Source organism: Saccopteryx leptura, chromosome 1, assembly GCF_036850995.1.
Source record: "Saccopteryx leptura isolate mSacLep1 chromosome 1, mSacLep1_pri_phased_curated, whole genome shotgun sequence".
Lineage (NCBI taxonomy): Eukaryota > Metazoa > Chordata > Mammalia > Chiroptera > Emballonuridae > Saccopteryx > Saccopteryx leptura.
In genome coordinates, this window is record NC_089503.1 from 316,982,227 (window position 1) to 316,994,995 (window position 12,769).

At 56.7% G+C, this 12,769-nt stretch overlaps 1 protein-coding gene across 2 annotated transcripts in view; it reads right to left on the reverse strand.

Moving 5' to 3' along the window:
- The window catches only part of WNT7B (Wnt family member 7B), a 50,047-nt gene that overhangs the window by 19,980 nt on the left and 17,298 nt on the right, over positions 1–12,769 (reverse strand). For both annotated transcript variants that reach the window (XM_066358662.1, XM_066358661.1), the window contains exon 2: positions 5,763–5,989. In XM_066358662.1, coding sequence (XP_066214759.1) covers positions 5,763–5,989 — 227 coding nt within the window. The remainder of the gene's footprint in view (positions 1–5,762; positions 5,990–12,769) is intronic.

Below are 12,769 nucleotides of genomic sequence, written 5' to 3' on the forward strand. Positions count from 1 at the left end.
CCAGAGGAAACAAGGCTGGGCCCAACGTCACACAGTGAGACAGAGCAGCTGGCTTGGGTGGGGTCTGCATCCTTGGCCGTGGCCTCTCCCCTCCTGGGCCCCATCCCCAGAGCATGGCCTGTCCTATCTGGTGGGGCCCTGCAGTAAGGGTGGAAAATTCTCACCCTGGACAAGGTCCAGGTGGCCTTTGAGGGGTTGTATGAAAGGTTCAACCACCATCCAGCCCAGCACCCAACTGGCCAAAGGCCTGTTAACCTTCAGGCTTCCATGCCACCTGCAGGTCCAAAGCCTGCCCACTTCCATGGTCTCCTTGCAAACTGCACCTCTCAGGTGCAAGCAGGCCTTCCGGTGGAGGGGACAGAGCCTGGGTCTACCAGAGGGACCTCAGACCTCGTCACCTCCTGAACCAGGAGTGGGCTTGGGCAGCTTCACCTCCAGGAAAGTCATTCTGACTCTCACATTTGAAGCCCCAGTTGTCCCTAGTGTCCTGGCTGCCTGGACCCTGAGCCTGGAGCCTCAGAGATGGCTTCTGTGCTGCCTCAGGCTGGGACCCCAGGATGCCGGTAGAGGTAGGAAGTGACCAGGGCAGACAGGGCAAAGATGTGCTCCCCTCAGATGCACCAGGCTCCAAGGGCAGGCTGCATGGCCTTTCGTGACTTCCCAGCACCCTGCCCCAGGCCTGGAATACAGCAGGCACTCAATGCGTGCAGGAGCTACCAAAGGGAGCCACCCTTACAGACCTGCACTCCCGGGGAAGCAGCTGGTCGGTGACCCTCTGCCCTCCCCTGACCAGGCCGACTCCAGGCAATTCCCAGCGGAAGGCCACCACAAGCCGGACAGGTCATTTCAGGCTTTCCAGCAGCCGTGTAAAGTGAAATTCACCAGGTGAGCTTCATTTGGTGACATATCTTTAGCCAATCCATTCAATATTACCATTTAAGTATGTAAGCTGGGAAAAGATTATTACAGAGATGCTTTACTTGCTCTTTTCTTTCAAAGTCTGGGAAATCTGTTGTCTCTTACCCCCCCCCCCCCGGCACATCTCCGGTTCCACATGCCATACTTCACATGCTCCGTGGCCAGTGGCCCCCAGAGTGGACAGTGCAGCCCTTGAACCCATGTCCCTCCTGAGGACTAATGTCATAGATCCCTGGGCTTGGTCTGCAAGGCCCCGGGCAGAGCCCTGCACGCGCAGGGTGCACGGGGCCTGCAGTCATCCTTTCTTTGCCAAGGCCCCCACCTCTAGACTCTTGCCTCTCAGACATGAGAGATAAGTCACTCTGCTGCCTCAGATTGTTTTAGAACTGATGGCCTTTGCTGAGCCTCTACTGTATATGGCCGGTGGGTTCAGGGCTGGCTCCCAATGCAAATCTCACCCACAAAGCAAACCAGATGGAGACAACGGCCAGGGGCAGCCACGTGAATCAGGATTAGGGGTGGCCCCTATGCCTGGTCATGTCTGAGCGGCACATGATGGGCAGGACTCAGTGTTCCATGGCCGCTCAGGGTTGGGGAGCAGAGCCCTGTGCAGGTGGGTCCCAAGGGCTCAGGTGGGGGTAGGGCAGTGGCTGGAGGGCACCAATGTACAGAGGGAAGTCCCTCACAGGCTCAGAACCTCCCACGCCTTCCAGCCTGTCACAGCACTCACACCTGGGTTCACAGTGCTCCAGCCCTGCCCCCTCCTCCAGCCTCAGGTCTCCCCACCTTCCAGTTTACCTTAGATGCTCCCACATTTCCTGGGAAATACCATCTGCTTTCTGGCCTCTGGAGTCTAAGTGCACGCTGGTCCCTCTGCCTGGAGCCCCCTTCCCTGTGCTCACCTCCAGGCCATTCTGCGTCACTCTGACCCTCTCTCAGGTCTGATTATCCATCACCTGTTGTCAAGGAAGCCCTAGCCAACAGTCTGGAATTGACTGTGAGGCCTATTAGAAATGCCCTGTCTTGCTCGGGGTCCCTGGGGGCCTGCAGCTTCTAACTGGCGTCCCTGGGATACAAGCTTCACCCCCAACTCTTGTCTTTCTTCCTGACCCTCCTTCACTTTGTTGCAGAAGACTTGAGTTGAGGACACATTCACCCCACACACACAAGCTCATTTCCAGTTAACAGAAAATACAGGTCAGGAGGGGCCTAGGTCACAAGCCTTGTCAACAGATGAGGAAATGGGCCTGGGGCAGGTACAGGTAGCCAGAGGGTGGAAGCCACCAGGCATGAGGGGAAACCATATATGTGGAGGAAGGCTAGTGTGGGACTCAATTCCCTGAGGGGACAGAGCAGCTGGCACCTGGAGAGCCTCAGGGTGAAGCCAGCACAGGGTCATCACAAGAAAGATCTAGCAAATATGAAGCAGTGAGCTCCCCATCCCTAGAGGCATAGAAGCAACAGCATCAGGTGATGAAAAAGAGATTGTAACTTTGCACAGGGTTTGATGTGCCCCTGTTTCCCTTCAGCTCTCAAGATTTAGGCATGGCCCAAGGTCACAGGCAAGGCCTGAAGGGGGCCGTCCCACCCACCCAACCATTCCCCCTCTTGAGGCCAATCATTAATTGTCACCGCTTGAGTGACTGCTCCCACAAGTGCCCCCGGCTGCCTGCCAGCTCATGGCCCGGCTCCCATCCCGTGCCCGGGACACCTGCATGCCTGACAAGGACTGGCCTTACTGTTCGGCCCCACTTCCAGCTTGTGACTCCAAACTCCCTAGCTGCTGAGCCCTAGGAGAAGGGAGATGCCTGCTCAGATCACCATCACAGCACCCAGCCTGCTGCCTGCAGGTCCAGCAGCAGCTAGAGACCTCCTAGTGAGGATAGCGAGCAGGAGACCTTGGCCTGGGCATGGAGAGCCCACCCAGCAAGGACAGAGTGCAGGGATGGCTTGAGCCAGGTGCTGAGCTGACCTGGGGCATGAGGATGGGACCAGAACCTGGCTGTGGACAAGGAAGAACCAGGAAGGGGTGAACAGACATTCCCATCTCAGGAAGTCAGATGTGAATCAGCAGAGCAGAGGGAAGGGCCTCCCAGGAGCTAAGTCCCCGAAAAGGAAAGGGGCCTGGTGTGCTCAGGAAGGAGGAGGGGGAAGCCCTGGTTCCAGAAGGAAAGGAGGCAGGAGTGATACATGGCAGGGACTACTCATGCTGGGGCTTAACTTTATCCTGAACAATAGAAAGCTACTGCAGGTTCTGGAGGAAGGGAGTAATGGGACATGGCTAGAACTGGGTGGTAGGTAGGAGGAGGCACTGACAGCTGACAGGGGAGGGTCAGGGAGAGGCATGGGCAGAGTGCAGAGATGGACAGGGGAGTGACACCAGGTTACTGCTGAGAGGACTGGGTGGTCAGCCAGGCGGGTGGGGTGGGGAGAGGGAGCCTGAGCATGGGAGATTTAAGCAGCGAGATACTGAGCGTGTGGGGCCAGAGGTTCCCATGGGTCAGCTTGCTGAACTGTCTACAGGGCATAGCCATGCTGGTCCTGGCCCTCTGGGCGAGCAGATTGGAGCAGGGCCAAGATGGAGCAGCCCAGGTGAGAGGGCCCAGCCAAGGAAGGGGGGGGGGGCTACCCAGCCACATAAAGGTCACTAATGGACTGGCCACTAATGATGGAAGCAATAGAAGGTAAGGAATGGGGACAGTGGGTGTGGACAGCTCTGCCAAAGGGTCTGTCTCTGAAATGCTCATCAGAGTGAGGGGGGTTTTAGGTGGGCTCCCCAGAAGCAGAGATGCCTCGAGGCAGGGCCCGCCCTTGGCTACGCTCACCCCCCAACCCCCCGCCCTGCAGACAAAGCTGTGAGCCCTCCCAGACTCCTGCTGGGCCAAGGACTGGTCTCTTAGAAGGAACAAGGTGGGCTGATAGCCACGATCCTCACACCCTACGGGCTGCATGACACTCAGCAAAGGTGACCTGGGTGGGCACTGGCAGAGTCCACTGTGGGGACCAACATCTCTCTGGACTCTGGATAGTCCATAGGAGTCTGGCACTTACTGGGGTTCTGATTGTGAACCGCCCTGCCTGGGGCCTGACCCCAAGGACAGGATCAGGGTGGCCACGTCTCCCTCACTGCCTGTCTGCTGATCCCAGCAGATCCTACCCTCTGTCAGGCCACGGGATGGTCTCCATTGCCTGTCTCTCTCTGCACAGTGAGGCACTGAGGATTCTCAGAGAAGATCTGGATGTGAACCCAACTCCACCCCATGCAAGCCCTGCGGCCTCAGCTTCCTCAGCTGCACAGTGGGGATGCTCACAGCTGCCTCAGAGCCCGGAGTCTTAGGGGTGAGAGACCAGGCAGGCATTTGGGCACCTTGCAGTGAGCTGGATGTGCGGGCAGCCCCTCCTCCCCAGCTGGCACCAGGAAGGAGGAGCTGCACTTGGGTGGTGGGGCCCCAGGGAGGGGTGGGGCCTCCTTCCCGGCTGTGCCAGGTGCCACCCACAGGCTGCTCACCGCAAAGGGGCCCCTGGAGGCTTTCCCCTGCGCCACCCCAGCCCCATGCCAGGCGTTCCAAGCCCTGCAGAGCTCTGGCTCTGGCCTGGGTCCCAGCAGCTGTGGCTCCTTGGATCTCTGGGACCAGAAAGACATGTTGTGCCTGCACATTCGGAGGCCCACCTGTGCCCACAGGCTGGGGTCTGAGATAACAAGGCACCCGCTGCATGCCCAGGGTTGCACCCTCGAGTTACCGCTCCCCCCATCTGACCCTCACAGTGGCCTGCAGGGGCAGGCTGAGTGACTCTCTCAGCAGCCATTTTTTGAGCACCTACTGTGCGAAGACAATAGGGTCCTCATTTACAAATGAGGAAACCAAGGCCCTGAGCAGCCCTGAGTAGCATGAGGTCACACAGCTGGATTCAAATCCAGGTCAGTCTCTGGACGTCGTACTTTCCCCTCAAAACCCCTCTCTGGACCTCTGTCTTCTTGCCTATAAAATGGGCACGATAAAGCCTACCCAGGGCTGTGAAGACATGGAGACACAGTGTGTGGCTCAGGGTACTGTGAACAGCACAGCAGGGTACAGCCAACAGAGATGTTGCTACTCCTGCCTACCATGCTGTGGTGACTGCTACTGCCCGTGGAACTGGAGGTGCCCCTCTCTCCCCTACCCTGTCTTGACTCCACCTGCACACCTGACCCACCCCACCCTCCGGCCAGCAGTGCTCCTGCTCAAGTCATGCCGCAGCATCCTGCGCACATGTGCTCACACTGTTCCCTCTGCCTGGAATCCCTTACTCTGGGGGTCATGGTAACACCTATACAACACTTGCTATGGGCTGGGCACTATTTGCATCAACTCTCCTACAGCCCATGAAGAATCTACTTCCATCCCATTTCCAGATACAGCAGTGCAGGCACAGGATAGGGGGTGGGAATGAAGGTCCTGGGTATACACAGTACTAAGCAGCAGCAGGGCATGCCTCCAACCACTGCACCATACCGCCCGCCACCAGCCTATGCAGCTCACATCCAGACCAGGATGACATCTCCCTCCCTACAGCCCAGAGTGAGGAGTCTCACCCACTCACACAGGCTGGCTGCTATCAACACCTCCCTTGTTCCAGACATTGCCGTGCCCCAGAGGGCCAGACCAGGTTTGGGTTTCCTGGGATCCCAGCCCCCACCCAAGCCAGGCATGGAGAAAGACATAGGTAAATGCTATGGCAAAGAATTGGTCAGCATGGGACCTGACCTGACCTGGCCTGGCCTTCAGCGGGCAGGCACGCAGCCTTGCCCCCAGGCACCTGAAACCCAGATGGCGGAATCCCCACAAGCCCGGAGGCGCCCTTACCGACTCGGAGCTCTTGCCCAAAGACGGTCTTCTCCCCGAGGGCGGAGCAGTTCCAGCGCCCGAAGCGGAACTGGTACTGGCACTCGTTGATGCCCATCTGCGCCCCCTCCCCGATCACGATGATGGCATCGGGCCGGCTCTGGCAGATGGCACGCTGCCGTGGGGCCAAACCAGGGATCTTGTTGCAGATGATGTTGGCTCCTAGGGCCACGACAGACGACAGCGCTCTGGGGACAGGGAGAGGACAGGACGAAGTGAGCTGGCTGGCAGGGCCTGTCCCCTGACACACACCCATGCCCTCTCAACCTCCAAATTGCCAAGAACCATGTGATTGCAAGGCATGGAATCACAAGTCTCATGGAGTTTTAGACCCACAGCTCTCCATGCATCTGAGTCAGGGACACAGACCCTCTGGCAACATGACAACCATCCACTCGGGTCTATATCGGCATCCACTGCTGCCCCCAGCAGCAAACCCCAGCTCCCGAACTGGGTCTTCCCTATTTTTGTAGACCCGGCTCCCTGAAAGGGGTGGAGGTGCCTGGGCTGGCAGGCTGCTGGCTGAGAGGGCAGCCAGTCTGGGAGACAAGCCCACCGAGTCCTGGCTCCAGCTGCAGCCCGTGCGTGACCTTGGGAAGACACTGTGTCTTCTGCGCCTCTGTTTTCACATCTATGAAATGGGGACACTTGTCTGTCCCATCCTCCCCCTTCCCAGTACTACCACCACCACACAGGCTCAGACAGGAGAACCAGGGAGCAAGGCTGCACACCTGGGGGACAGCTGTTGTTATTATTCACTCGTTTCTGGATGACTGGATGTCCTCAGAGGAGGGAACAGGAGCTGACATGAATTGAGCACTTACTGTGTGCCGGCCAGGCAGGGAGCTTTCCCACATCCTGTCCTCAGCGCAGTCCCCTCAGGGCGCCCTGTAATTACTCTCCCAGCATCCTCCAGGCACTGAGGCCGAGACAGGAGGGCACCTGTCAGGCTCAGGCTATCTTTTCTGGAGCTGTTATCAGCCTGATTGTTTGATGAGGTGAAATTCACATAACATAAAGGTAAACATTTTAAAGTGTGCAGTGCTGTGGCATTTAGCACATTCATACTGTTGTGCAACCACCACCTCCGCTGAGTTTCAAGATATTGTCACCACTAGGTCCTTAGCAGGCACTCCCCATTGCCTCCCCCCCCCCACCAGGACCACTAATCTGCTTCCTGTCCCTGTGGATATTTGCCTACACTGGACATTCCATATAAAGGGAATCATGCAGGATGTGTAATTCGGGGCTTCTTCAAGGATCGTCCATGTTGTAATATGGGTTAGTCCTTTGTTCCTTTTTTTAAGGACAAATAATAAGGATAAATAATATTCCACTGTCTAGAGAGACTACATTCTGTTTATCTGTGTATCACTGACAGACATTTGGGCTGTTTCCAGCTTTTAGCTGCTGTGAACATGAGTAACCATGTTCTCGTTTGAGTCCCTGTTTCCCGTTCTTTTGGGCATAGACCTAGGAGTGGAATTGCTGGGCCACTGGGCCACGTGGTAGCTTGCTGAGCTTTTTTGAGGACCCACCGCACTGTTCTGCGTGGAAATGGCAACAGCTGGGTTTAAAATTTAAACTTTAAATACTCAGAGGAGGGAAGTGGTGTCGGCAGAACTACAGGCAACAGCTGGGCTTCAACACGGCACCTGGCTGCCTAGCGAGGGCCGAAAGGTAAGAGTGAGGGAGACCCTGGGCCTGGCCTCCTGCACAGGGAGTTCCCTCCTTCGGCCCACTGCCTGCTGGCCCCTTTCTTGAGAGAAAGTGGTCAGTGTTTTTCCAGGGCAACCGAGCACCCACAGCCAGCTGGAAAAGTCCCTGTGTGGCGTGAGCCCACAGCACGTGCTATGACCAGGACGCCCAACCGACACTCAATCCCCACAACCCGCCTGGCCCACCCACTTAATCTGGCCAAGGCCCCCACCCCCACTCCCCTGGGTCTCCCACGGGCACAATGGGCAGAAACTGGGAGGCTGGCGTGGAGGAAGAGTGTCTGGGCGGGTGGGGCTAGGAGCGGGCTGGAATCTGGGGAATTCAGCCCAGAGTAATTGTAGATCCTCAGAAAACTGACCCGGGGAAATGAGATGGATGGGAACCCTGCGGGGCACCAGCCTCCAGACCACAGGTCAGAGCCCCCGCTTTGGGTCCTGGATGCTAAAAGCATGCTCCCCATCCCCGAATTCTTCCAGCAAGTTAGGCTGCAAAGCCGCACTGCCTGGGTAAGAGTCCCTGCTCTGAGGATAGGATCTTGGACAAATGCAGTCTGACTGGGGCATCTCCACTGGGACTTGGGGTGGATGCCAGAAGATGAAACAGGTAACTGCAGCCCGGGTCTTCCCTATCCAGGCAGGCCACCCAGGCCCACTGCGGCCAGCACCTGCACTGACCATGCCACTCCCCTGGTCAAGGCCCGTCCCAGGCTCCTTTGCGGCCAGCACCTGCACTGACCATGCCACTCCCCTGGTCAAGGCCCATCCCAGGCTCCTTTGTGGCCAGCGCCTGCACTGACCATGCCACTCCCCTGGTCAAGGCCCATCCCAGGCTCCTTTGCAGCCAGCACCTGCACTGACCATGCCACTCCCCTGGTCAAAGCCCGTCCCAGGCTCCTTTGCGGCCAGCACCTGCACTGACCATGCCACTCCCCTGGTCAAGGCCCGTCCCAGGCTCCTTTGCGGCCAGCGCCTGCACTGACCATGGCACTGCCCTGGTCAAGGCCCATCCCAGGCTCCTTTGCGGCCAGCGCCTGCACTGACCATGCCACTCCCCTGGTCAAGGCCCGTCCCAGGCTCCTTTGCGGCCAGCGCCTGCACTGACCATGCCACTCCCCTGGTCAAGGCCCGTCCCAGGCTCCTTTGCGGCCAGCGCCTGCACTGACCATGCCACTCCCCTGGTCAAGGCCCATCCCAGGCTCCTTTGCGGCCAGCACCTGCACTGACCATGCCACTCCCCGGTCAAGGCCCATCCCAGGCTCCTTTGCCTGGAACTAGAGGCCTCCTGAGATCCGGCCTCTGAGGACCCTGCCACCTAGGTTTGTGCTGGTCCCTCTGCTTGAGGTGTCACTCTCTGTTCCTTTTTCTGTCTGGCACATTCTGCTTCCCCTCCAGGCCCAAGTGCAAGCTCTACTGGGTTCAAACTCTTCAGCCCCACACACGGTGGACTCACACAGGAGGTACTCATCTCTCGAGAGCTGACCTCACCCCTGGCCTCACGGTCATTGTTCCCATGCCCAGCTTCCCCACCTCGAGGGCAGTGTCCAGTCTGTGCTGAATCTGGGGCCTCGCGGGCTGCCCTATGTCACTGTTTGTGAGATGAATGAGTTAATGACCAAAGGAGTAAATACTCAAAGATTATGTCTAAAAGCTTCTTCTACAACTCAACAGCAAAAAGATGTTCCCATTTGAAAATGGGCCGAGGACTTGAATAGACACTTCTCTGAAGAAGACATACAAACGGCCAATGAGCAGGTAGAAAGATTCTAAACAACACTCACATGAGAAAAATGCACATCAGAACCACAGTGAGGGCCACCTCACACCTGCTGGCACGGCTGTGCTCAAAACAACAAAAGGTAGGGTGCTGGTGTGGATGTGGGGCACCCGAGCCTCCACGCATCGCTGGAGGGAGTGTACAATGGTGCAGACCACAGGACAAAGCCATTGCAATCCTTGGTATATTTCCAAAAGAACTGAAGACAGGTGTTCAAACAAAAACGTGAACACACGTGTTCATAGCGGCATGATTCACAATAGCCAGGAGGAAACCACCTAAATGTCTGTTGCTGGGTGAATGAATAGACAGAACGTGGTCTATCCATGCAGTGGAATACTATTCAGCCACCAAAAAGCATGAGGTGCAAACATGGGCAATATGGAGGGACCTTGAAAACATCATGCTCAGGGAAAGGAATCAGGCACAAAAGACCACACGCCGTGCGGGTCCGTGTGTATGAAATGCCCGGCAAAGGGACACACACAGAGACAGAAGGTGGGTCGCCAGGGGCTGGGGGCAGGGGGGAAGGAGGAATGCCTGCTTAATAGATGTGCAATTCCCACCTGGTGTGATGAAAAACATTCTAGAATCAGGTAGAGGTGATGGTTACACAACATTGCGAATCAACCAAATGCCACTGACGTGTACACTTTAAAATGGTTAGAGGCAAATTTTATGTTACGTGTCTTTTAACAACAGTTAAAAAAAATTGTATCTGTACACAGGACTTCTCCACCCTGGGCACAGGTGGGATTGGGGAAAGGAGATGAGAGGGACCTTGTCCAGGTGACACCATACTTGTACTCACTGTATGCCTCCCTGGGGTGTGGAGGGAGCAATGAGTAGGAGGATGGGAGCCCCCAGCCATCCGCCAGCCAGTGGCTGGATTACAGGTGACATTCAGGCAACACAGAAGAGAGTCACACTGTATTTTGTGCCAGGAACATGAATCATCAAATATGGTGGATAACTCAGAAATAATTTCAAAATTGTCTTCCTCAAATGTGGGGATTGTATCCCCCAGTGATATTAAACACTCCTGTTCTGAGCACCGTCCTTGGACAACACAGCCTCTGCCCTTCCCTCCTGGCAAGGGGAGCCTTGCTATCCTCACATTACAGGTGTGCAGACTGGAGCTCAGAGAGGCTAGGAGACCTGAGGCCACACTGCCAGCTTTGCAGCCCAGCCTCTGCTTCCAGGAGTCCAGTGGACACAGCATTGTGGCTCTGAGCACAGCCTCTGCCCTTCCCTCCTGGCAAGGGGAGCCTTGCTATCCTCACATTACAGGTGTGCAAACCGGAGCTCAGAGAGGCTAGGAGACCTGAGGCCACACTGCCAGGTTTGCAGCCCGGTCTCTGCTTCCAGGAGTCCAGTGGACACAGCATTGTGGCTCTGAGCACTGTGCATAGTAGGTGCGTTACACATATCGAGAACAGCCTGGAGCCTCGAGTGGAAACCATGCCCACTTCTCATTCTCAGAATGGCTTACATCCTTCCCTTGCTGAAAAGCCTCCAGGTCATTCACTCATTCACTCAGGTTCACGAACACGTCTGTTGTGGGCTCTCGAAGTCCAGAGTCCCATCAGCCACCCTGTCATCCCCTCCCTGACGGCCCACACACACCCTGCCCAGTCTGACCACTGCCCTCTCAAGCAGACCTGGTCCTGCCACACCCCAAGACTTGCCCACACTCTTCCTTCCGCCTGGAAAGGAGGGGGCTGCTGAGATGGGCAACCAACTTGGCCGTCATTAGGAAACCATCGGAGTGGGGAAAAGGGATAAAAACATAATAACTAGACAACTGGTGCTCGGGAGGAGAGAGGTGGGCGGACGCAGGCAGCATCGTGGGATAATTGGCAGTCTGGGTGAATGCATGTTTTGCAGGGCCCGGCTCTCGCCCCAGAGTGTGAAGAATCCTCTGGAGCCTTCCCGGCCCGCAGCTGCCCGCTCAGGTGCTCCAGGAGAGGCCAGCAAGGGCCTTCTGAGTGGCCTGTGTGCACAGAGAAGCCAGGCGAGGTGCTCCTGTTTCAGTCGCTGGCTTTTCCCATGGAAAATTCTGGTCTGGGCTCATCCCCTGCATTGTTCAGGGGCCTTGGGACATGGGCAAGATGCCAGGAGAAGGGGGCAAAGCTGAAAGTCTGGAAACTTTCCTCACCCCTGGCCGGGCCAGTCAGAGGAGGGAGCTCAGAAAAGGGGTTCTGAGCCCTGCAGACAAGAGCTCTTGTCCCATGGGGACTGTGGACAGGGCCTCCAGCCTCAGACCAGAGGGCAGTGAGGCCAGCAGAAGGCTTGGCACTGCATTTGAGCTGGGCATCGTGGGAGGGGCTGTGCTGGACTGTAGGAAGGTAGAAAGAGCTGCCAGAGTGGTCCCAAGGATGAGGCAGTGCCAGTGGGGTGAGGGGCGAGGTGACCACTGCCAGGTGGCAGACAGGTACAGAAATGGCCAACAGGGTGTCTGCTATGGCATTAGCAAGGTACCAGTCTACTCACCTGGCAGCTCTGCGGGGCAGGGGTGAGGAACACGAGCACAGGGGTCGGCCAGGTTGACTGGACACCTGGCTCTGCCTTTTCGCAGCTTTGACACCTCAGGCAAATTGATTAACCTTTCTGTGCCTCAGTTTCCACATCTGTGAAATGGGAGTAATGACAGGCCTGACGCATCATGTTGCTGCTGGCAGGACAAGATGTGAAGTATGCAGCACTTTGTAGCCTCCTGTGGTCAGACGCCACTGGTGTTGGCCGCCATTAGCCCTCGTGGCCTGAGACTGGAGGCCCATTCCTGACTGTCACTTGCTGAGCCCCCAGGGTCCAGCCGCATCAATCAGGAGAGGGGGTGACTGGCATTTACCCCAGCAGTTCTAAAGTCAGTGGGCAGCCACGTCACCGCCACGCACACCCCCGTGGGTTCACTCCTGGATCAGTTCTCGACCCAGCACCCCACTCTGAATGGAGCCTAGACACCCACGGGAAATGAGCTCCATGGTCACCGAAAATGTGCACATGAGTCTGGGACATTGTCTGGGTGTCCCCCAGAAGAATGACAAATGCACTGCAGCATGTCTGCCCAGTGGGTGGCACATGTCCATGTGGGTGATGCTCCCAGACAATGGTGGAGAGAAAGAAGCCAGACAGGACATACACTCTAGACCAAGCACAACCCTCCACGAGACACAAGTCAGACTAGAGTCACTGTGGGTGGGAGGCACCTGCTGGGAGGGGCTCCAGGGGAGCCTGCTGGGTTCCAGAATGTCCTCTGTCCTGTGCTGGGCAGTGATTACACAGGTACCCACCTATGTAAAAATGCAGCAAACTGTCCTGAGATTTTTCTGCCCTTACCTTACATAAGTTATGCCTCAATGAAAAGGCTGTGAAACACAAATTTACAGGGTTGACAGACTAAGGCCAAGTTGTCTTACAAAAATTAAAATAAAGAACATGTGCTTAATCAATGAACAACTAAGGTGCCACAACAA